We start from the raw sequence: 26115 nt of genomic DNA, 5'->3' as shown, positions 1-26115 counted from the left end.
AGATGTCCAACAACATGAAGGTGCCAGGCCTTATGTTCCTGCTGGCTTGCAGCCACTGTCCCAGCTGGAGGACATGGGGAGCACAGGGGTCTTTGATGGACAGCCACTTATTTTGGTCTTCAATATATGTCTTTTAAAACAATCTTTACTGGAGGGCTTGAGTAGCTCAGTTAGTTGTGCCCAACTCTTGATTTTGGCTCAGGTCATGATCCCAGGATTGTGGGATCGAGCCCTGCATCAGGATCTATGATGAGCATAAGATTCTCTTAAGATTCTCTCTCTCTCCCCCTGCTCCCCATCTGCCCCTCTCCTTTGCTTATGCTCATGCTCTCTCTCTCTAAACTAACTTAAAAAATCCTTACTGAGGTATAATTGACATGAAATAAACTGTCTATATTTAAAGTGCCTAATTTGATAAGTTTTGACATACATATGCACCCACGAAACCATCACCACAATCAAGATAATGGCCATATTCGTCACCTCCAATGTCTTCCCATGCCCTTCTGTAATTCCTCTTCAGCCCTTCCTACCTCCCCAGATAACCACTTATGCTTTCTGCCACAACAGGTTAGTTTGCATTTTCTAGAATTGTATACAAATAGAATTGTACAGTATATGCTCTATTTGTCTTCTTTCACCCCAGCATAACTATTTTGAAATCCATTCGTGTTGTGGCATATATCACTAGTTTTTTCCTTTTCATTGCCAAGCAGTATTCCATTGTTGGACGGAATGTCTGCCATTGCCTGTTGATATAGACATTTGTTTTTTTTCTAGGTTTTAACTGTCACAGATAGAGCTGCCATGAACGTTCATGTCCAAATCTTTGTATGGACATATGCTTTCTTTTCTCTTGGGTAAACACCTAGATTGCAATGGCTAGGCTGTAGGGTAGTAGATACATGTTTAACTAAGAAACTGCCAAACTGTCTTCCAAAGTAGATGTACTATTTAAATGCCTGCCAGAAGTGTGGGAGGGGCCAGGCTGGAGGACACTGAGTCTGCCATCCCAGGACAACCTAAAGAAATGTTGAGCACAGGCTTTCTTGATGAGCAATCATTTTGCCTTTAAAAAAATGATTGTATGTTTTGTCAGGAATTATAGTGTCTTATATGTTTTTTTTTTAATTTGTTTTTTGTTTTTGTTTTTATGCTTCAAGAAGTAGGAGACCTGTGCACATACTGCCCTCTTCGTTGGTGCCCTGGGAGAATTAGTGAAGGCAGCTTACTGCAGACACAGGTTCTGTCTGTTTTCATTCCCCTGGGACATGAAATATCACATCTCAGAACAGGAGGCCTGTTCAGAGAGCATGTCTGTCTAAAGGTAAATGAATAACCCCATAACACTCCTAACAGTGTTGTTCCCCAAATCTGACTGATCATATAAAATCTTTGCCTTTGCAAATGTTTGCATAAGAATGCAATTCATGGAGAGTCTTTTGGAAATAGAAAAACTGTGGCACCTTGATGAAAAATGTGCCTTTTCTCTCTACTTGGTGTACCTCACCAACATTGCCCATGAACCCTGGAAGCTTCCCAGAGCCACACCTACTTGGGTCAGCCAGGCAGGTGATGGAGAGGAGAGCGTGGGTCTCAGAAATGTTCACTGTAATTACTTAGGACCGCGTTAATTGAAAGTTGTGCAGAATGACTATTTCCTCCCATGAAGAGGCTTCAGAAGCAGGGGACAGCATTTTCAGAGGTGGGCATTAAGCGTCCACAGTCCTCTCCTGAGTGAGTAGTCTCACAGAGCCGTGTCTGTGGTTACTTACTAAAATGCTATAGGTGAGGGCACCTGGGTGGCTCAGCTGGTTAAGCATCAACTCTTGATTTTGACTCAGGTCATGATCTCACAGTTTGTTGAGTTCAAGCCCCATGTCAGGCTCTGTGCTGAGAGCACGGAACCTGCTTGGGATTCTCTCTCTCCCTTTCTTTCTGCCCCTCCCCGACTCATTCTCTGTCTCCCTCTCTCCTTCTCTCTCTCTCAAAGAAAAAAAAAAAACTTAAAAAAAAATAAAATGCTGTAGGTGGTAATCCTTGTTTTTCATTCTTAAAACCAGAATGTCATCTCCAGAAATAGATTTATGTATTTATGGGAATTCACTTAGTGATATAGGTGACATTCAAATCACTTGGGAAAGGAGAGACCATTAATGAGTTTGTTTTAAATTATAGCCTCTGGAATTTGTTTTTATGCAAGATATGAGGTAGGCATCTAATTTTATGTGTTCCAAAAGTGTATCTCCTTTTTCCCAGGAGAATTTATTCTGCATTTGAATACTACTCTTCATTGATCTCTTTATCATGCCTTCTGCCCATATCCCACAGTAAAGTCCCTGTAGCTTGACAGCTGGTCAGATAAATCCTCCCACACTGTACTTTAATTTCAAAAATGTATTGGGATTTCCCCCTTCTGTATCAATTTTAGAATCAGTATATGTTTTATTTAAAGTATCCCCTTGGGATTTTGTTTGGGGTTGCATCTTAATCGTAGATAATTTTTCCTTTCTACCCATGTAATGTGTAGGCCATGTTTTGTTCTTTGAATAATTTTACTCGTATATCTAAAGCAGTGCTTAATATTTCTGAGTTAGAAAACTTGCTTCCTTGCTAAATTTTATAGAAGTTAGTATATTTTAAGTCGGTACATGATAAATATTTACTGTGCACCTCTCTGTGCTAGACAGTGCTAGGAGATGAGGATTTAATGGAAAACAAAACCAGTCATTGCTGCCAGGGACCTTGCTGCCTGCCGTGAGGAAACAGACAACAGAAAATCACGGTGGATGGCATATAAGGCTAAAACCTGGAGAGGGCACCTAGCCCAGTTTGGAGGGTCAGGGAAGGCTGCCTGAGGAAGTGATGTGTAAGCTGAGGCCTAAAGGTCAAGGAGGAATTGACCTGGTAAAGTATGGGGAATACAAGTGAAAGTGAGTCTGGAGGTGAAGAGGAACATGACTGTCTGAGAGCTATAGATAGTTTGAGAGTGGCCCAAGCAGGGAAGGCTGGGATGGGGTGGGGATGTCCCAACATGAGGCTGGAGGGGCCAGATCATGGATCATGAAAGGCCTTCCCAGCCAGACTCCCCGCTGGATCCCAAGAAGGGCTGAGTCTGTAAGAAACGTGCTATTCCGGAACCTGGCTCTCTCAGCTTTGCTCCTCTGGCTGGGGGGTGAACAGTGTGTCAGAACGAGGCAGGACTGGGGACAGGGTGCACTGGCAGTGGGGGAGGAGAGAAGCACTGGGATTTGAGAGCTTCATGGGGCAGAGCCAAGCTCTGTGTCCTGTTTGTTCCTTGTGGTGTCTTCAGTACCAGAACCCAACCACATTGGGATCTCAGCTGTGTCACTTTCCAGCCACATGACCTGGGACAAATGATCTAACCCAACCCCCCATCTTCCCGAGCCCCAGTTCCATTATTTGAAGAATCAGGCTTTTGTGAGGATGTGTAAAGTATCAACACTGTGCCTGGCCTGTATGGCACCAATACAAGTGACAGCAATGATGCTGGTAGGGGGGACAGTTTGATCAGCTGCGAAATGTCCTGCTGAGTGGGAAAGGGGAGGGGAAGGGAGTGATACCATCCCCTCTTATCTACTATTTCCCTAGTGCCATGTCGATCCCTGTGAGATTGCTGCTGAGGCACTGGATGCAGAATCCCACCCAGTTCCCTTGGGAGATCTTCCTTTAAGGAGAAGCCTTCAGTGGAGAAAACCCAGCCCCCTGCAGCATGGAGAGCTGGTGGTGGATGGTGTGCTCAGAGCCAGACCCTGACCTTCTAGCCACATTATTCCCCTTTCACTCGGGGCCCTCAGTCAGAAGGCTGAATGTGCTCTGGGGTGACTGGCAAACCAGCCAAGGCCTCTGGTATGATTTAATCTGACAGATTCAAAGAGGAGCATAAAATGATTTTGCTGTGGCTCAGACTTGCAGAGCTCCTGCATTTACATGTCTCCTTTCATGTAAAATTAGATTAGCACCATGGCTCCAGCGTAATAAGTCTCTCATGCCAAAGACCGTGTTAATTAGTAAGTTGTAAATATTGACTTTTGATTCAGGGTTTCTTTGGGAGTGATAATTAATTTTTAATAGCTTTGGGCAAATCTACATGCAATACCATGAAAGGGCCAAAATGACTTGTCATGAGGCCATTGCCCTGTATGCCTGCACTATCTGTTGGCCATCTCAGAGACTGTGCCATAAAGGAAAAATGAACGTGAAATGTCTGCTCCTGGTATTGACTGGTGAAGCTTCAGGTTTTGGTTGTTGCACCCTCTTGGAAAGAAGCTTAGATGGAAGGCTTATTCTTCCATCTCTGAGATGCATGCTGGAGGTTGTGGGGAGGGGCTCTGGAAGAAGTCCAGTCCTGACCAGAGAGGGAGGGCCTGAGACTGGCCAGCAGGTGGAGACTGCATCCTCTGTGCATTCAAACACCAGGATTTCAGGCCAGTGAAATCTGTTTCCTCTTATAAATTATCTGGCTCATCTTTCCAGATTGCACATCTTCCAACCAGTTCCAGGAGCTAGTAGCTAACACGAGGAACAAGGTCTCCCTTCCATTAACTCACCGACTCGGTTCAGATACTCTCAGAGAGAAAAATCAACTTACAGAGCACACCAAAATCAGAAAAAAAAATCAAAAGAGCCCCAGGACAACCCAGTGCCCTCTTGGGGTTCACCACATAGGAGAAGCATTGACTAAGGCTCCAAAGTCCACTGGAGGCTCTCAAGTCCAAGTCACCCTAAAGGGAAAGAAATGGTTTGATTGGAGATGGTTTGAATGCAGCCTTTTGGAAGGCAGCACTAATGACCAGAAGGTAGACAGACTTCATTCAGTTTTAACCCCAAGAGCACAAGGCAGGATGAACTTTTCTCTAAGAACAGAGTCTGCCCTTGAGAGTCTTTCTCTGTAGCAGCTTTGCCTCCTCTTCTGGTGGAAACTCTGCTTCCATTTAGAACACAGCTTAATTTCATTTTGTGCCATGTTATTTGGGGGTAGGAGGGATGTGAATCTCAGAACACATGTTGTTTCTTATGCATCTCTCTCTATGTGACAATGGCTGTCTTCAGAAGGAGGGTAGTGGGGGTAGGGGGTGACTGTATCTCCATGCTACAAGGTGACTGGGCTTCAGAAGGAGGGCACAGGCCCCTGGGCTTGGTGGACTTGTAGTTTGTTGCCGTGACTGACTGCGTGTGATCCTTGGGCTGGAAGCAGTGGTTGGCTGAATGACTCGCAGAGCTTATTGTCTCTATCCTTTCAAGTGTCACCCTCTGCCTCCACATACTCCCAGGTTCCAGAAAGACCTTGCCCCATGAAAATATGTGGCACTTCTGTTTGACCCCTTTTTTAGGGAGAAAGGGAGAGAAGGATAGAAAAGATTTGACAACTTGAAACTGCATCACCCATTTGTAGGAGTTTTGGCTGCATATCTAATTTACACACACACACACACACACACACACACACACACACACACACACACAATCCATCATGGATTTGGAGGGAGATAGGAAAGAGGACAAAGCCAGAAGCTCCACATTAGTCTTGAGCTATCAAGTAGATATCACTTTGAGGGCTGGTTGAGAGAGAAAGAAGAGAAGAGAGAAAGGTTGTGTACACGTCTTATAGAGCACACAAACAGAGCACAGTTTCTACTGCTGATTGCTCTCATAACCAGTATGCCTATGGCTCTCAGGAAATCTTTCAGCAAGACTCTTAAGACATGCAAACAACAACCCCTAAGGGATGTAGCAAACTGTATTTGAGAGACAGAGGGAGGGAGGGGGAGCGGAAGGGAGGAAGAGAAGAGAGAAAGAAAGGTGGGGGAATACTTTATATGTTAAATTATTTGAGATGTGGTAACTTGCTAAGAATCCACTGGCAAATGTGGTTAAGGGTCATTTCAAGACTGATAAGCTCTTGGATCAACAATTTAAAAATCAGTTAAGGGATGTTTCTTCTATTATCTCTGTACTTGCCTCATTGTATCATATGGCTGCCCTGAAACCAGGGGGAATAGGATCTGTTTCATTGGTTTTTAAGTTCCATTGCTTGGAAGGTCTTTGACAGTCAAGAGCAACATGATCCCCGTTTCAAACACTGCTCTTTTCCAGGTTCCCAGATATTAACAGTCCTATCTCTTTACCATATCTGTGCCACAGTCTTGTGAAATATGTTGTCAATCATAATTTCACTTTGTGGATAGAGAAAAACAAATTGTGGACTGGCAGATGCCTTAGCTAGCAGAGAGCAGCAAGACTGAGAGGGTCACAGTGATGTCCCAGGGCTGGGTCCAGGCCAGTGGGGATTTCATGAGCCTTTGCAGTAAATAGTTTTATTAAGATACCAGTTAGCCGCCTACCCTATCCCCTAATCAATGGGTACATAGATAGACATCACCAAAATATAGAAATAAAGTCAAAAGGCTCATGATTAAAACATCCATAAGCATTTAACAAAACAGCTCCTAAGTATTTAGGAACTGTATACAAAAACTTCGGTCACCATGGTTTGCACGATAAGAAATTGTTTATGCATGCAAGTATTCTTTTCATCCACCATCTGCAGTGTTGTTTACTGAAGAAGCTGAGGTTATAAACCTTCCTCAAATGCTTCCTGTAGACATTTACTTGCAAACCCTTCGGTAAAAGTTTGCATTTCTATTTTTTAATGAATAGTCTCTATTGGGTTTAATTAGTCATTGTGTCTGTGCATGAATCATTCATAATCTGGGTTTGCCATTGGCACATGGCAGTTAAAGTCAGATGAAGAGAAACAATATTTTTAAGCACAATGTAAAGTAAATTCTTTGGCAAATTCTCATTGGTTGACAACATGTTTTATAGGATAAAATTTGATTGGCAGCTGTTAGAAGTTTTGTTTTGTCTTTTTGCCTGTTGGGGAAAAAACAAACAATATGAAAATCATAAGCCTCAGGCATCTTCTCTATCAGTACTTTGAGGACCCAGAGTCTGGGACATTCCCCAGCCCACCTGACATCAGAAGGGTGCTCTGACCTCATGAGCATAACATGAATAATTGCTACCATGTGTGCCTGCTGTGTGCCTGGCATTTTCACATACGTTATGTGTAACTCTCCAAGAAACTTGTTACAGTCACTCAGCAAGTGGCGGAGACTGACTTTGAATCCAGGTCTATCTGACTTCAGGTTCTTTGCTTCATACTGTCTACTACATTGTCTGAACACTGAAAGTACAAGTGATTAAGGTTGTGTTTCAGCTAAAAGGTTGCTTTCAAATGTGATTTGGGTTGTACAAATATTCATATTCTTAGAAGCATTATTCACAATAGCTGAAAGGTGGAAGTAGCCCAAGTGTCCGCTGGCAATAATTGGATACACAAAACGTGATCTATCCATACAATGGAATTTTATTCAGCCATGAAAAGAAGGGAAATTCTGATATATGCTACAACATTAATGTTCCTTCTCTTTCATTTTTTATTATTAATCAAGCATTTTTTGGTGATTTTATTCTCTTCTCTATTCATTCTTAGTTATACCTTCTATTTATTTATTTGTTTGTTTACTTATTTATTTATTTATGAGAGTGTGAACAGGAGAGGAGCAGAGGGAGAGGGAGAGAGAATCTTTTTTTTTTAAGTTTATTTACTTTGAGGGGGGAGAGGCAGAGAGAGAGAGAGAGAGAGAGAGAGAGAGAGAGAATCCCAAGCAGGCTCCACACTGTCAGAACGGAGCCCAATATGGGGCTCGAACCCATGAACTGTGAGATCATGACCCGAGCCAAAGTCAGACGCTCAACCGACTGAGCCACCCAGGTACCCCGAGGGAGAGAATCTTAAGCAGGCTCCATGCCCAACATGGAGCTCAATGCTGGGCTCAATCTCATGACCATGATATCATGACCTGAACCCAAATCAAGAGTTGGATGCCTAATGCCCCCTTTCTCTTATTCTTTTAATAAAAGAGGCTATAATGTGAATTTTTGATATATCGGAGTCTACTTTAAATTAGTAATTTTACCACTTCCCAATTTAAGAACTTCACAAGTTAAATTCCATTTATCTCTTCTTGTTCTTCTTTTTGTTTTTATATGCATTCACTTGTATGTTATAAATTCCACAGATCACTATAATTGTTGTTATTTTAAGCAATATTTACTTATATTTAGCTACATTTAAAAAGTCAATTCTGGGGGCGCCTGTGTGGCTCAGTTGGTTAAGTGTCCAACTTCAGCTCAGGTTGTGATCTCATGGTTTGTGAGTTCAAGGTCCACATCAGGATCTGTGCTTACAGCTCAGATCCTGGAGCCTGCTTCAGATTCTGTGTCTCCCTCTTTCTCTGCCCCTCCCTCGCTCATGCTCTGTGTCTCTCTCTCAAAAATAAACAAATATTTCTTTAAAAAATTAAAAAAAACAATTCTGATGTTCTTTTATTTTATTTTTTTTTTAATGTTTGTTTATTTTTGAGAGAGAGTGTGTGTGTGTGTAAGCAGGGGAGGAGCAGAGAGAGAGGGAGACACAGACTCTGAAGCCGGCTCCAGGCTTCAAGCTGTCAACTCAGAGCCTGACATGGGGCCTTAACTCATGAACAATGAGACCATGACCTGACCCAAAATCAGATGTTCAACTGACTGAGCAACCGAGGTGCCCCCCAATTCTGATGTTCTTTATCCCTTTCTGCATTTCTTTTCTTATGTCTGGGACCATTTTCCTTCTGTGCAAAGAACTTTAATATTTCTTGTGATGCATGTCTACTAGCAGTGGAACTCTTTGCTTCTTGTTTTTTATTTTGCCTTAAAATATCTCTTTTTCACCTTAATTTTTGAAGGATCTTTTCCCTGGGTATAGAATACTAGATTAGCAGTCCATCCTCCCACCTTTCCTCCCTCCCTTCCTTCTTTCCCTCCTTTTTTAAGCTTTAAAGATCCCATTGTCTTCTTTCTTCTCTATTTTATATTGAAAAGACAACAGTCTTATTGCTCCTTTGAAATAGTGTATCTCTTTTTTCTCCAGCTGCTTTTAAGTTTATTTTTTTTCCCTCTGTTGATTTTTAGGACTGGCTAGTAATGTGCCTAAATAGGGTTTGACTTATAGTTCTCCTTCTTAGGGCTCACTGAGCATCTTGAATCTGTGGACTAACCAGATTTGGGAAAATTCATGGTTATTATTTCTTCCATGACTGCTTTTCCTTTTCTTTTCTTTTTCTTTTTCTTTTTTTTCTTTTTCTTTTTCTTTTTCTTTTTCTTTTTCTTTTTCTTTTTCTTTTTCTTTTTCTTTCCTTTCCTTTCCTTTCCTTTCCTTTCCTTTCCTTTCCTTTCTTTTCCTTTCCTTTCCTTTTCTCAAGTAGGCTCCACTCACAGCATGGACCCCAACATGAGGCTGAGCTGAGATCAACTTGGTTGCTTAACCCACTGAGCCACCAAGGAGGCACCACTCCATGACGGCTTCTGACTTATCCTCTATCTGTCTCTCTGTGGGACTCAGATTACATGTATGTTAGACCTTTTGATGATTGCCCATGTGACCTTTATGTTCTGTTCTGTCTTTTCCATCTTTTTTTCTCTCTGGATATTTTTAATTAACCAGATTTTGAGTTCATTAACCCTGCTTTCTACTTTACCCTTTCTGTTGTGAAGCCAATGCAATGAATTCTTAATTTCAGATATTGTGTTTTTAAATTCTGGAATGTCCATCTGATTACTTTTATAGATTTCCAGTTCTGTTGAAATACTACATCTATGTATCCATTTTGTATTTTTTTTAAAATTTATTAATCATAGTTTTTCTGAAGTTACCTTCTTGCCAATCAAGCTGCTTAGGACACACTAGATATGCCAAGTGGCTCTTCTTACTGGCTCTTGACATTTCAGCCATCTGCATATTTGAAGGTTTACATTTCTCTTTGGTAATATTTTCTTAGGTTTCCCTAACTGTCCGTGGGCTTCATGCAGGGAGAACATTAAGTCTTTGAGAATTTACCAGACTCTATGAAGACACAGAGCCCCCAGTATATGTAGATGTGGCTGCTTGGCAACTGCTGAGGGAAATCTGATTTCTTGGGCTTGGATCCACCTAACTGAGAGCCCCTTGGTCAGTCAAAACTACAAGGATGGTATTCAGGGTTGAATTTATTTGTTTTAAACATTAAAAATGTATTTACAGGGGAAATAACTAATATTAAGCTTAACTAAATACTCAATGTTTTAAAAAATTCTCTTCCACACTGTAAATATATATACTTCAGATAAGATTTTTAAAATATTAATAATATTATTATAATATGTCACATATTTGAAATTTTAACATTTTTTTTTTTTATTTTTAAAAAAATTTTTTTTTTCAACGTTTATTTATTTTTGGGACAGAGAGAGACAGAGCATGAACGGGGGAGGGGCAGAGAGAGAGGGAGACACAGAATCGGAAACAGGCTCCAGGCTCTGAGCCATCAGCCCAGAGCCTGACGCGGGGCTCGAACTCATGGACCGCGAGATCGTGACCTGGCTGAAGTCGGACGCTTAACCAACTGCGCCACCCAGGCGCCCCTAAATTTTAACATTTTTTAAAGTAAGCTTCACACCCAACATGGGGCTTGAACACATGACCCTGAGATCAAGAGTTGGATGCTCTACTGACTGGACCACCCAGGCACCCCTGAAATTTTAACCTTTTTTTTTTTTTTCTGAGAGAGAGAGAGTGTGCAAGGAGGGGAGGGGCAGAGGGAGAGAGAGAGGAGAATCTTAAGCAGTTTCCATGCTCACCACAGAGTCCAACACGGGACTTCATCTCATGACTGTGAGATCATAACCTCAGCCGAAATCAAAGAGTCAAATGCTTAACCAACTGAGCCACCCAGGTGCCTCAGTTTTAACCATTTTTAAGTGTGCAGTTCATTGGTATTAAATAGTCATATTGTTCAACCATCACCACCATTTGTTTCAGAACTCTTATCTTGCAAAACTGAAATGCTATACCCAAGAAACAATAAATCTGCCCCCCCCACCTCAGCACCCCCCCCCCCCACCCCGTGACAACATTCTACTTTCTGTATCTATGAATTTCACTACTCTGGATATGTCATATAAGTGGAATCGTAAAGTATTTTTCTTTTTGTTAGTGGCTTATTTTACTTAGCATAACATCTTCAAGTTTCATTCATGTTGTAGCATGTGTCAGAATTTCCTTCCTTTTCAAGGCTGAATAATATTACACTATATGTATATATCACATTTTATTTCTTTCATCTATCAGTGGAGACTTGGGTTGCTTCCATCTTTTGGCTATTATAAATAATGCTGCTATGAATGAACATGGGGGTAGAAATAGCTTTTTAAAACCCTGCTTTCAGTTCTTTTGGGTATGTACTCATATGTAGGATTCCTTGACCATATGATAATTCTATTTTTAATTTTTTGAGAAACCCATGATGCTGTTTTCCATAATCTGCACCATTTTATATTCCCACTAACAGTGCACATGGTTCCCAATTTCTCCACATCCTCACCAATACTTGTTGTTTTGTTTTTTCAATGTTTGTTTTTTTTTAATTTTTGAGAGAGAGAGAGAGAGAACACAAGCAGGGAAGGGACAGAGAGAGAGGGAGACACAGAATCCGAAGCAGGATCCAGGCTCTGAGCTGTCAGTGCAGAGCTGGATGCAGGGCTTGAACCCACAAACCATGACATTGTGACCTGAGCAGAAGTCGGACCTGAGCAGGTGAGCCACCCAGGAACCCTTGTTTTTTTTTGTTTTTTTTTTAATATTAGCCATTCTAATAGATGTGAGGTGATATCTCATTATGGTTTTAGATTTGCATTCCTCTAATGACTGGTGATGTTGAGCATCTTTTCATGTGTGTATTGCCCATTTGTATATCTTCTTTGGAGAAATGTCTATTCAAGTCCTTTGCCCATTTTTGAATCATGTGGGGTTTTTGTTGCTCAGTTTTAAGAGTTCTTTATATATTCTGGTTATTAACCCTATATCAGATAGAATTTGCAAATATTTTCTCCCATTCTGTGGATTGGCTTTTTACTCGGTTGATAGTATCCTCAGATGCACAGAAGTTTTTAAATTTGTTTATTTTTTCTTCTGCTTCCTGTGCCTTTGGTGTCATATCTAAGAAGTCATTGCCAAATCTAATGTTTTGAAGTTTTTGTCCTATATTTTCTTCTAAGAGTCTTACTGTTAGATCTTACATTTAGGTCTTTGATCCATTTGAGTTAATTTTTGTACATAGTGTTAGGTGCGGTTCAATTTCATTCTTTTGCATGTGGACATGCAGTTTTCCCAGCACTATTTGTTGAAAAGACTGTCCTTTCTCCACTGCATGGTCTTGGCACCCTTGACAAAAAGCCTTTGACTAAAAAAACAAAACAAAACAAAAAAAACCTTTGACTATACATATAAGGGTTTATTTCTGAAGACCTATTGAATTTTTAGACGTAAAAGAGACTGCCAGAATTAGTTAATCCAATGCCTTCTTATTACAGACAAGGAAACTGAAGCCCAATGTGTGAAACTGACTTGCCCTGGGTTTCCTAGCTAGTGTATGGCAGAGCTAGGAGTCTGTCCCTGGTCTGATTTCACATCTGATGCTTTTTTATAGCTGGTTGCCAGTTTGCTTTTGTTCCTAGAGTACTGTCAGTTACTACTTTGATGGAAGCAGTGAATACAGTTTCCACTCTTCAGAAAATGAATTGTTGTTTGTCCAGCCCCTCACCACTCCTATGGAGCAGTCACTGGCAACAGCTATGTTTTTGAGGTATTGCTATGGTGAGAATATCTGTTCCCCAGCCTGTCAGTAAGTTCCGATTTGCTCTGTTGTTTGGTTTACAGAGTTACTTGAAGAGTCCCGAATACAGCTATGCAATAACATACCACAGAATGCCTTATCAGTCTTGTCTTTATCACCCACTGGCAATGAACTTGTTCTGTGATTCTCTGGCAACCTAGAGCCTCTTTCTCCCCTGTCTGCCATCCCAAGCTCAGCTTGGCAGGATGTGGCCTGGGAGTGAGGAAAGACAAAGAAAATATGAATTAGATAAAATTCAAAACTAGATTTAAAATTATCCTTTTCTTGGTATTACCCATGCTGAGTTTGCTCATTCAAGAACTATTGAGGACCTCTCAATAGTGCTATGAACACTTTGCTAGGAAGCGACAGGCCCCCATAAAAACAGAAGGGAAGAACTCTTATTGACTTTCTGGAGAGGTAAGATGCCTGGGCATGGGACAGGTAGGTAGTCGTATAGATGGTTGGAATGATTAAGTGTCTGGTACTGCATGGTACTGGCAGGGAGTACTCTAAAAACTCAAGGAAGTGTAACTGGAGGCCAAGATGAGGAGCCATGCCTCAGGATGGTAAGCACTGCCAGCACCAGTCCCAGCATTGGCCACAGCAGCACTTGGGAGCACTTCTGGAGAGCTTTGGAGCTCCAGTGGGTGGATAGGAACTTGGATGTCAGGTAAGGGATAGTGGAGCAGATTCTCAGAGTTGGCAAGGGATGGTCAGGGTCATGAGGCAAAGACCTGAGACATCATGGCCAGGGAGCAGAACTGTCACTAGGGCGGCCTGGGAAATGGAATACAAAAGGTATGTCTGCCTCGGATCCAGAGGGTTAGGCTTGGAAGTTGAACCTTGCATGGTTAGTAGTGGGATGGTAGCATTTTAGGCTTGTAACAGAGGTAGAGACAGGTACCTGTCCTAGGTATCTTAAGAAGAGTCATATGGCCAGAGAGGAGGTTAAGAGAGGAGACAGGGAAGAGGTGGCTATGGTGGACAAGGGAGAGAGGAAGAAGGCTAGGTCCAGGTCCCTAGTTGGGTGAGAAGGAAAGAGTGGGCTAAGAAAGCACTGGTGAAACCTGAGACAGGCTGGTTGTAAGGGAGGAGGAAGGGACAAGCCAAGGACATGCTCACGTTTTCAGGGCATAGCAGAGGGAGCAAAGTATAGCTGGGCTGGGAAGAATGGATTTGGTTGGGATTTACCAGCCACACTGGCAGTTGTCAGCAGGAGTGGCAGGCATAGTCTGCCCACAAAGAAGAGATTTTGTAGTGAGGTCAAAGAGCAGGGTTTGAGCCCTGAGGCAGAGGGAGGAATGGGGCCTTGGGCAGATGTGTCTTCCTGCCTTTGTGGTTAAGAATCATTGGAATGTATTCCAGTTTTTTGGCTTTTCCAGAACCTAGAGAATAACTGAATAACTGAACTGAAATTTAAAATCTTGATATGTGGCTTAGATTGTTTCTGTTGCTCCAAATCATGAACGTTTCATGGTCTTCAGTGTATCTGTGAGCCTCTTGTGTCAGTAGAAATTGTAGGTTTTGTGCTAGTGGTGTGTGTGTCTGTGGAAATGGGCTTCACTGGGTCCCTCTCTGATCTCCTGGAACGTAAGGATGCAGACATGCTGGTGATTGCTGAATGTGCCATAAGTTAGACAATTAAAAGAGTTAAATTGAAGGAATCCTTTGTCACAAAATACTCAAGAAATTAAATTCCAAATGAGGAAATGCACAAAGAAAGACTTGAGATTTTCCTCCTATTAGTCAACATGCCCACTGGGCAAATGTTGGATGTTTGGGAGGTAGATGGGCACCCCATTCCCCCATCTGATGCCTGTGACCAGTGCAGCAGAAAGCCCATATAACCTGTGCCCTGGAACCTGACTTGTTTCTTGTCTTTGGATTTTGATGGTATGCTACAGAAAAAAAAAAAAAAAAAAAAAGCCTCTTGGAAGTAATTTTCAAAGGAGGAAAAAAAAGATGTTAAAAGGTACAGGTAGTGGTTTTGTTTCTTTTTTAAGGCACCACATGTGGATTGTGATTCTTCCTTGATGTGGAAACTAAAGGAGTCCCTGCCCCTCTTTCCCCCACCTGACTCTCCCCAGCCCCTTGCCACATTTCCTGGATGGCAAATGTTCAGTCCTGTTCCTGCCGTGCTCTTCCTGAAGGTTGCAGCTCTGGGCTCTTTGTGTAGCAGCCTTGATCTGTGAATGCTTGAGCAGAGTGCCTCATGCCTACTTGGGTAGCATTTATTAACCTCGACTTGAACTCATTTCATTGGTCTTCCCCTTTAAACTGGGGACTCAACCAAATGGCAAAAATGAATATGTCTTTGGATTTGAATTAATGAGGCATAAAAGTTGTGGTTGCTTTAGAAAGAATTAGATAAGAGTTGCCAGTTTCACTGAGTGGAAAGAAGGGCCCCCTCACCTTGTACTCTATAAAGGCCTGAGAGGGGCCATGAAGTGGACAGGGCTGGGGGTGGCTGTCCATGCTGTGGATTCTTCTCTCTGCCTGGCCAGATAGACAAGCTGAGTTATCTCAGACTTGGAACCAGAGGTTGCTCCACCCCCACAAGCCAAGAGGAGAAGCTGAGGCTCACTGAGGGCAGAGGTAAGGGTGGCCCAGGTCATGTTTCTGATCTGTGGCAGAGGCTGTCAGAACTAGGGCCCCTGCTCTCAGTTGGGAACTTTCCTGGCAGGGGGCAAGGAGGAGTAGGAGGGATTTGAACAGAAATGAAAAACGTGGAAGCGTTCTGCGTGATGTCACCAGGCTCCAGCAGTCCCATCTGTTGGTTGATTGACGCTCTGGCACCAAGGATGTGGAGGAGGGAATTGGATTCCAGATGGGGATGGAACCCCAACGGCTCACCCTCCCCTAGTTCCCAAGACACTCTAACTGGTTAACTCCTTACAACCCCGGGGCATATGACAGTGGAGAAATGAGGGCTTGAGCCAAGGGCCCCTCCCCCACTGGACTCAGGCGAAGGGCCAGCCCTCTTTGGCCTCGATTGAGCCGCGATAGCGCCCTTAGGGTCGGGTCGGGTTCCGGGCCATGCTCCCGCATTTTAAGAGGCTGAGCTGAGCTTTCCGCCGCCCGTTGGCGTCCAGACACCGAGAGCTCGCCTTTGTCTAGCCCGCTGAGCGGGAGGAGAGCGCTAGTCCCTGCCCCAGACCGGGCTGGAGGAGGCGCGTCCCGTCCTCCGCGGACTGTCTGGTGGCCTCGCGGCGCCCTTCGCTCTTGGAGCGGGGCCCTGAGGGAGAGGCGGCCACCTCAGGCGGGTGGGAAGGAGGCTGGAGGAATGAAGACGCGGCTCGCCGCGCCCCTGCCGCGCTCAGGCTGACTGGCGGGCGTACGGAGCCGGGCTCAGGGCACCTCTTGACTGGGCTGCACTCAGAGCGCTTGGGCTGGCCGCTATCCGCGGTGCTGAAGGGGCGGCCGCGGCGGGGAGGCGGGCCCGGGGCCGCCGGGTAGCACACACCCAATCCGGGGACCGCCGTCCTTCTCCCGGGCTTGGCGCGGCGGTGGCAGCCGGCACTGCACCGAGATGGACTGAGAGCTCGGCGGCGGGAAGGCGGCGGCGGCGGCGGCAGCTGCAAGAGCCCCCACAGCCTCGGGGCCAGACCCACTTCCACACCCGGGAGTCCCTTCCTGGGGTGAGTTGGGGCGAGCGGAGCAAGCATGGGGCAGGCGGGTCCTTGAGGCATGGGATCTCTTGGGCTTTTAAATTTTCCTTTCTTATTGTAAATTTCTTCTAGCCCTCATCTTGAGCAGCCTACAGGACTGATGAATCAGATCTCTGCCCTGGTACTTTTTCAGTCCTGGGATAGAGGGCAGGCCCCTCTGCCCTCACAAGCCAGGGGACAAAGGGTTTAGCTAGAAGTCTAAGGGCAGTCACTAAGCATGTCCCCTTCACCACCCTGGGTGCAGCCCACTATATGATACTGAGAAGGGATGTTTGCCCAGGTTGGTGTCACAGGGATGATACTCTCCCCTTTCAGTGCAGGGGATTGGCCCCATGTAGACCAGCCATTGGAATATAGCCCAGACAGAGGCCAGCCATCTTTTAGCAGGGAAGGTAGGCTTGAGCCTTCCCCAGGGGCTTCAATCAAGAGGTAAAGCCCTTTCCCTGCCTTCCTCCAGTCTCCTTAGGCACCTGAGCTGCCATTACCAGAGCTTCAAGGGCAAGGGTCACTTCAGTGCACCTGGCTTTTGTAAGTGAGCTGGACTCAGGCAGAAGAGCTTTGGAGTGGATACTGGGCAGGCACTTCCTGCTACTGTGTGTGTGTATGTGTGTGTGTGTGTGTGTGTGTGTGTGTGTGTGTGTGTGTGTTCCCAGCACGCAAAGGGGATTTTAAACTCCAGTGGTGCCTGTCACAGGAAAAGCCCTTCTCCAGCCAGCCTGTGCCTCTGAGTAAGCAGTTTGGGGTCAGGCTGGGCAACTACCCAGCCAGGAGCCTTGAGCTTCCTCGGCCCTTAAAGCTGCCCCCCCTCCTGCCTTGAGCCATCCACTGAAGGGGGAGATGTGTTTAAACTTGATGGGTCACCTCTGCCTTCGATCCCACCAGCATTCGGTTCCCATCTCCATCACCTGGCAAGGTCAGACAGATAGACCTCTTGACTCCTAGAACCTGATGGGTGGGCTGTTGGGGGGCTCTACTGCCTCGACAAAGGACTTTTGGTGTGTTGGGGAGGTGAAGGGGTGGAAGGAAGGAGGGGTGGAGTTGGAGGGACTGTCCTCCAGGGCCCTGAAGAAGTCTAGATGCCAAGCCTTGTAAAGTGCTTATTGTAACCAGGTGGCTGTAAATGAAGCCTCTGAATCTCAACAGGCTCATGCTGGAGGGCTGGGGTCTGTGTTTTGTTTTGACTGTCTAGCCTAAGCTATGTGCATCAGAAATGACTCTGGTGGGCAACTTCCTTGGATCATCGGATGCCTGATGATGGTGCTGATGAAATGAAGGAGAGGTAGAGAAGATGTATGAGATGATGTGCTGGTTTTAGGGTCAGTGTGAGCTGCAATGGTGCTGCAGTGCTGATGGAAATGTATGCCAAGGACGTGGTAGCATTACTGGGTACCATTCGGTACCGGGTACCATTTATCCCTGGCCAGTGTTCTGAAGAGAGGAAAAGTCATACCAGAGAAAGTACAATAACTGCATATCTATCATGTACTTGATTTACATTATTCTTGACCACTTTTTTCCCACCCAAAAGCATTTTTGTTTACAGTAGTTAAGTTTTTACTTACCATGTCAACACTTTGTATTTTGGCCAGATGAGTAAACCTCTTTAGAGAATAGTTGTCAGGAAGGATGACTGACTCATAACTGTACTTTGAGATCCTTGCTGACTTCGTTCATAAAAATATGAAGTCCAAAATGCATAATGGCAGGCTGGCCAAGCAGCAAGCCATTGCTTTTGCTTTGGGAAAACAATATATTTGAGCTTTGCATGTTGTTTATTTTGAAAATACATTTATAGGCCCAAAGTTTTCTGTAACTAGATCAAGTTGGGGTGTGTGTGCATATATTTACATGCATATATTTAGCATGCTCTCTGCTTGTAATGCCATCAGGCTACCTATTTTTATTCACAATCTGAGCAACTTAAAACCTCCTCAATAATTAAGGTGGGCTCAAGTTCTCCTCTGTAACTGAGGAAGATAACATTTGACGGTTGTCTAGATGCTACACAGTCCTAGATCCAGCTCACAGTCTCTGTTCAGAAGTCCTGCACTTGGTTTTATCATATGCAAGCCAGCATCTATGTAAAATTATAAAATGTGCATGGAAAACATGAACAGAACTTTTCTGACTGGATTTCTCAAGGCCAAGGCAGGAAATAAAGATATATACAGCAACAGAACATGATATAGTAATGAATATATGGCAGTTGAACAAGTTTCATTTTGGTGAATACAGTTCATCTTGTTGTTTGAGATGGTGGTCACAGCTGTGTTGTGTAAAGGAAGTGAAAAAAGGCCTCGCTTTGTAGATTGAGCAACCTCAGAATTCCCATTTTACCTCTTACTAACTACATCTTGTGATTGAGCCTCTCTGAGCCTCGGTTTTATCATATGAAAAATAGAGAAAGTAACAGCTGCCTACTATGGAAACAGCACAGGATTGTAGGGGCTCAATGTTATCCTTGAAATCTCTTGCCATGGCCTACCATCACCACTTATTAGAAGAATCTGAGCATATTGAGACAAAAATCCCCACACATTGATGTTTATACTGAAACTGTGAGGGCCATGAAAGGACTCAGTAGTTTGCTTTGGGGTAGCCTGGTCCTGCTGGAGGTAGTGTTCCCAAGGTAGGGACTGTACTTGGGTCTGCTGTCATCCAGGGACCTTGGCTGACCAGCAGTGGAGCTTGGGCAAAAGGAGACAAGGGGAGTGTTCCCTCCAGGAAGAAGGAGCCTAAATGTCAAAGGCCATGAGGGGTCTCTGTTCAGAGAAACCCCTTCCAGGAAAGGACTTGTGGCAGGGGATGCTTTCTTGTGGGGAGAGGCTGCTGCTGTTCCTCCAATAATGCATGTCTTCTCATCCTGCTTATGTCCCCCAGACCCTGTGGTACTAGCAGCTAACACTGGCCAGGCTTTTCTGTAGTAACTCAATCCTCATAACAACCCTGTGAAATAAAACCATTACCATCCCTATCATGTGAATGAGGAGACATTCTCAGATGTTACATCATAGGTGCCCAAGGTCTGACCGTGGCACCCACCTCTCCAGCATGAGGAGAGGGCCTCACAGATGAGCTGGTGGCACAGAAAAGGGGAGCAACACACCCAGAGTCGCCTTGATCTCCAGGCTCACAGTGCATCCTTCTCACACTGAGGTGATAGCACCCATCGCTGGGTGGCCAGAGGAAGAAGAAAAGGCAGGGGTTAGGATCAGCTGTACAGAATCACAACTTGGAGGAGTTAGTGTCTGAGACCTTCCCTTTCAGGTTTGCCAGATCTTCTCATCCCCACCTGGGATGAGGCTTGTGATCAGGCAACAGGGGTGGTAGCCACAACCGTAAGCAGAGCTGGAAGGTAGAAGAGCCCTTGGAAATCAATGAGGCTATCCTCTGGTGATATGAAGTGCCTGAGGCCCAGAGAGGGAATGAATCATCCATGAAGGTGGGGGGAGTGGAGAGAAGGGTCTTTATTCTATCCCCCAAGGCAAGAGCCTCTCCTAATGCCATGCCTCAGCAATGCCTCTCTGGTAAGTCTGGGGTATTGCTGGTAGCTTTCTCAGAAAGGGCCTCCGAAGTCCCAGGACCTCCGAAGTCCCAGGACCTCTACAGATCCCAGAGATGCCCCCATGGTGGACAGCTCCCTCTGCCCCTGGATCCCCTGCCTGGGAACCAGCTCCATCTGGCCTCTGCTGGCACATGGTAGCCCTTTGCAGACTGCATTGATTTCCATTGCCCAAGGTGATGAGGTAATTTAAAGGTTATTCAGTTGAATTTCTAGTTCCCTTGGCTTGAGACCTTTCTTCCAAAATGCCTGCTGCTAACAGCCAGGGTACCAGGCATTGATATAAAAAGACGTGTTTGTTTCCCATAAACTTGAGTTATTTACAAAGTGTGTGGACTCTTACAGCTGTTTTGCACACATGCCCTGCTTCAGTGATTACTTAATGAGTGTACCCATGAGCTTGCTTTTTAAATTGAATGGTATTTCATGAGGCTAAACTGAATTGCCGCTTCTGCAGGCACAGTGCTCTCCCTGGGCTGCTGTTTTCAGTCACTGGCCACTGAACCCCTTCAAGCTTCAGCCTCTTCCTCTCCTGCTGCCTGAGGTCATGCCCTGTCCATTCTCCCATCACATTTTCTCTGGATTCTCTCCTTGCCCCGCTGCCACTGCCCTGGTTTAGTTCCTCATTATTGGTAACTCCCTGCATAGGGAGGGCTCCTTTTAGACTTGCCCCTCTATGCCTCAGGAAGATTAATCTTTCAGGAACACTTGTTCTGCTCTTGTCACTGTTTTCCTGATGGCTGCCTACTGCTTCCACAGTACCAGGGCAGATGCTTCAGCCCAGCCTGAAAGCCTTTCTGCAGACTGGCCCAGCTCCCTGCACCACAAAGCACAGAACCGAGGCCTCTCATGCAGCCCAGCTCTCCCTCCTCTCCCATGCAGTTTTCCTCCTTCCACCTGGACATGCTTCTTCCCTCCCATCTCCTCCAGGTCCAACTTCAAGATGTCTTCTTCATCTGACTGTTCCTCCCCTGTCTAGACCTAGAGCACACTGGCTCAGCCATCCATTAACAGTTCTTGGCAATAGTGATACCAAAGTAAGGGCTATGGGTTGTAGTGTGTCCCCCCCCCCCCAAAGATATATTGAAGACCTACCCCTTCAGTACCTGTGAATGTGACTAGAAATAGGGTCTTCACAGATGTAATCAAGTTAAGATGAGGTCATGAGCATGGTCCTGAATCCAATATGACTGATGTCCTTCTAAAAAGAGGGAAATTTGGACTCAGACACATACACAGAGGGGAAGGCCATGTGAAGATGGAAGCAGAGATTGGATTTATGCCTCCACAGGCCAAAGAACACCCCGGGCCACCAGAAACTAAAAGAGGCAAGGAGAGATCCTTCCCTACAACCTTCAGAGGGAGCATGACCCTACCAACACCTTGATGGTGGACTTCTAGCCTTCAGAATTGTGAGAGAATAAATTTCTGTTGTTTGAAGCCACCTAGTGTGTGGTGGCCCTAGGAAGCTAATACAGAGAGTATGCCCCCTTCCCAGACCTCAAGGCACTGACTATTTATTTGCAGGGGGACAGATAAGATCCTTATGAGTCAGTGTGATGAGTACAGCTTGTGATGGGCAAAGGTGTGAGGAGAACCCTGAGGAAGGACGCTCTCCAGATAGCTTTCCATCCCTCTCTGGGGTGGCAGCTGTCAAGTAAGGCTCCTTAGGGAGGGGCCCACACTCAGTATCCAGAGATGATAGGAGCCAGCCAAGGGAGGGAAAGGCAGGGCATCTCAGCCAGGTGAGTAAAGGCAAGGGAGGGAGGAGCAGGGGTGAAGCTAAGGAGTAAGGAGTGCTGAGGCCCACAAGGCTTACCTCCTGGTTGGCTGTGGTTTGCCAAGGAGTTTGAACTTGAACTTGCTTCTGTGGGTATCAAGGACCCATGAAAGGGAAGTGACAGAGTAGATGGTGTATTTTCAGTAAATTGTCTCCATGGCAGCTTGAAGGATGGATCAGAAGGGGTAAATGTAGAATCTGAGACCTTGAAAGTGAGCTGGGGGGTGGCTTACTCACCCGAGGGGGAGAAGAGGGTATGAATTTGGAAGCTATTTTGAAGTTAACGTCCTCAGGACTTGGGGATGCATTGCATGTAGGGGCCCAAGGTGAGGGAGAGAACATAGGAGCTGACCCTCAAGTCTCCAGCCTGGTACCTGGGGGCAGAAAGAATTGTCTGGAGAGGGAAAGGTTGTCCTGAGGGAGCAGAGGCAAGATACTGGGCTCAGTGGGGACAGGTTGAGTGTGGGTATCATCCAGGTAGCCATGGATATCTGGGGCTTGAAGGGGAGGACCATAGCAATGGTACAGATGGAGAAACATGAACAGGGAGACAGGACAATGAGTCGTGGGCATGGACATCATCATTTGGGCCCCACCCAGCATGAAGTGGGAAGAACATGGGAGTGAGGACTGAATCTTGCCTGGGAGCAGGGAGAGAGGAGGGTGGAGGACAATGGGTGTGTGGCCACAGGAGCAGGAAGCAGCGTGTTTCAAAAAGGGGCCACTGGTGTGATTCATGCCTGCCACAGTAAGGGCACTAGAGAGGGCATCACATGGGGCTGCTGCATTCAGGGGTGACTCTTTTGAGCAGCAGCTTATCTGTCACTTCTTCCCTGTATCTGCAGTCTCTACTTGCCTACAACGTCCTCTCTCCTTTTCTGACATTTTTCCTAACACCTCTCTGGACCATGCAACCCAGAGCAGCCCTGGTGAAGTGAGCACAGGTGGATGCCTGGACATCAACATGGCGGCCCCTCCTGAGCCTCATCCCTGAGCCATAGCCACTACTCTCAAGATCACTGGTGTCTGTAGCCAAGAGCACCTACCAACAGCCTGGTGGCTGAGGGTGGGGTGAGGCCTGCAACCTGGCCAAATGACAGGTGCCTGAGCCTTTTGCCTCCCACACTTGGTTGCATCTGTGTCCGTTCTTTGCAGGGCCCGTCACCATGGGCGGCTCTGTTCCTCCGCCTCATGGGGATTGTGCCACGGGTGCGTCAAATGATCCAGCCCCTCTCTGATTGCTGCCTTCCAGGTTGGTCTGTGTGCACTGATGTGGTGGCTTCTCTGATGTGATTTCTGGACTCTCCTGCTCCCAAAACTCACTCATTATGAACCTCCCTTCATGCCTGACCTTCCACCATTAGAGAGTCTTTTGTAGGGTCTTAGAATTCAACACAAGCAGGAGTTGATTCTTGCCAATTTTAATTTGTTGAGAGATAACATTCATTAGGAAATACAAAATTGTAAAATATTTAAATGACTCTAGAATAAATAACATACAACGTAGTCATCTTTCAGTACCTCCTTCCCAAGGAATGTATACACGCATTGGTTACCAGTGATACTTTTCCAGATTTTTCCCATGCTTTTACAAAGCCATGTAAACACACACACACCCACACACACATAGTTACATATATATAAATGAGATCGTATTGTGCATATTGATAAGCAGCTTGCTTTTTCCCTTACTGATATATTTTGGAGATCCTTATGTGTCAGTACATATAGACCGATCTCATTTTTAAAATAACTGCATGGAATTCTAAAGTGTGTCATAATGTATTTAATCATCTCCCTCTTTAAAAAAAATTTTTTTTAAACATTTATTTATTATTGAGAGACAGAGAGCATGAGCATGGAAGGGAGACACAGAGAGAGGAGGAGACACCGAATCTGAAGCAGGCTCCAGGCTCTGGGCTGTCAGCACAGAGCCCGACGTGGGGCTCGAACTCATAATCCGTGAGATCATGACCTGAGCCGAAGTCAGACGCTCAACTGACTGAGCCACCCAGGCGCCTCTAATTGTCTCCCTCTTGATGGGCAGTAGGTTCTTTACATTTTATTAGTTTCACTGTAATGCTGTAGTAGACCTTCTTGTGCATGCAAATTTGTGCATGTGTGTAAGTTTTTCCAAAGCATAGATTGCTAGCAGTAGGATTGCCAGTTTATATCCAGAGGATACCCATGATGGATAACAACAGACACTATCAAATTGTCAGCCAAAAAGAGAGCATAAATTTATATGTCCCAACAGTGTGGGTTGTCATTGCATTTCTCTTATTACTGATAGAGATTGAGTCTACTCTTATCTGTTTATTGACCAATCATGCACATTTTGTGACTTGTATATTTATATTTATTGCCATTTTGCTGTTTAGATATTTGTGGTTTTATGCTGATCTGTAGGAGCTCATTCTGAGTTATGGTTCTTTCTCCTTTGTCAATTATGTATTTTGCAAGTATTTTCTGTGTTGCTTATCTTTTAACTTGATTTATGGTGGCTTTGGTGCTATGGAATTTCTAAGCTTTCGTGTTGTAAGATCAATCAGTCAGAGCCTTATTTTTTAGTAGTGTGGAAAAGTGGAGCTTGGAGGTTTAAGATGTTGCATTAGTGACCCTTCTCTGGTCTGTTTTTGCTCTTTGGCTTTGAATAAAACCCCTTAACTTTATTAAACTTTCATTTTGCCAGCTATGTACAGTGTTGTCTCTCCTGCCCAACCTCATCCCAGTTGCCATGAGGATCACAGAAGCTGTCTTGCAGAACTCCTTGCCATTCTAAACCTCACAGTTAAACTAACTCACCGATAGACATTGAGGCCCAGTCTTCCAGCACAGGCCTTGTCTGAGGCAGTGGTTTTCAGGGTGCCAAGACCCTGCCTCAGACCTGGTTCACTTTTCCCAAATGTCTTTTGAGTTTCTGCCCCGTGCTGGTGATGTCATCCTTGTGGCTCTGCAAAGGGAGGTGTATTCCTTTGTTCCAGTTGCCATGAAATACCACATACTGGCTGGCTTAAGCAACAAAAATGTATTTCCTCACAGCTCTGGAGGCTAGAAGTCTGAGATCAAGGTGTCGGCAGGTTTGGTTTCTTCTGAGGCCTCTCTCCTTGGTTTATATGTTGTTGCTTTCTAGTTGTCTCCTCACATGGTCATCCCTCGGTCTGCACGTGTCTGTGTGTGTCCTGATCTCCTCCTCTTTTTTTTTTCTTTTTAATTTCTTTCTTTCTTTTTTTTTTTTAAGTTTATTTATTTATTTTTGAGAGAGAGAGAGTAAGTGAGGGAGGGGCGGGGAGGTTGGAGAGAGAGTATCTCGAGGAGGCTCTGTGCTGTCAGTGCAGAGCCCAACTCGGGGCTCAATCTCACAAACTGAAAGATCAAGACTTGAGCCAAGATCAAGAGTCAGATGCTTAGGGCACCTGGGTGGCTCAGTCGGTTGAGCATCCATCTTTGGATCAGGTCATGATCTCGTGCTCCAAGAGCTCGAGCCCACGTTGGGCTCTGTGCTGACAACTTAGAGCCTGGAGCCTGCTTCGGATTCTGTGTCTCCTTCTCTCTCTGCCCCTCCTCCGCTTGCTTGCGCATGCACTCTCTCTCCCTCTGTCTCTCTCAAACATAAATAAACATCAAAAAAAAAAAAAAAAAGAATCAGATGCTTAACCGACTGAGCCCCCCAGGTGCCCTTTGATCTCTTCATATAAAAACACCAGTCATATGGAATAGGGGCCCACCTATATGACCTCATTTTACCTTAGTCACCTCTCTAAAGGCTCTTTCTCCAAATACAGTCACATTCTGAGGTACTGTGGGTTTGAACTTCCACATATGAATTTGGGTTGGGTGGACACAATTCAGCCGATAATAGGGAGCGAGCACTGTATCTGGATGAGAATCAGGAAAGTGAGGCTCAGAGAGGCTCCTGCACTTGGTTCGTGTCACCTGGTGAGCGGGTTGCAGCTCTGTGCTCAGACCCATGCATCTGAACCCTAAGTGCAGGCCTCCCCGGGGCAGCCTGAGTGATGCTGGGACTGCTTTGGTTCCACTGCCATGACTTCCTGTTCATTGGTCCCACCCATCCTGTTCCCCTGCCATCCTGTTGCCTCATACTCCATGCTCCCCAAGCAGGGCAGGGCACCTATTCCCGGCTGGCTGACTCTTCTGTACCTCCTTTGGCCCCTTGGAAAAGGGTTTCAAATAATTCATTTGACTGAATGTAGCTTGCTCAATTGTTGTTGTTGTTGTGGAAAAAGATTCCACAGTAAGATAAAGAGCATTTGGAATATGAGTAACTCCCCAGTAATCTCACACCCTCACAAAACTGTTTTTGAC

General features: G+C 45.1%; 1 protein-coding gene across 3 annotated transcripts in view; it reads left to right on the top strand.

Moving 5' to 3' along the window:
• OSBP2 (oxysterol binding protein 2) overlaps window positions 1-26115 on the top strand; it is a 179969-nt gene that overhangs the window by 73304 nt on the left and 80550 nt on the right. Inside the window, exon 1 of one of the 3 annotated variants that reach the window (XM_023241575.2) lies at window positions 22966-23041. The exons of the other annotated variants lie outside the window; for them this stretch is intronic. Coding sequence (XP_023097343.1) covers window positions 22981-23041 — 61 coding nt within the window. The 5' untranslated portion in view covers window positions 22966-22980. Of the gene's footprint in view, window positions 1-22965; window positions 23042-26115 lie in introns of those variants that run through there. 3 annotated transcript variants of the gene reach the window in all.

The sequence above is a fragment of the Felis catus genome, chromosome D3 (assembly GCF_018350175.1).
Source record: "Felis catus isolate Fca126 chromosome D3, F.catus_Fca126_mat1.0, whole genome shotgun sequence".
Classification (NCBI taxonomy): Eukaryota; Metazoa; Chordata; class Mammalia; order Carnivora; family Felidae; genus Felis; species Felis catus.
This window is presented reverse-complemented; position numbering and strand designations above follow the sequence as displayed.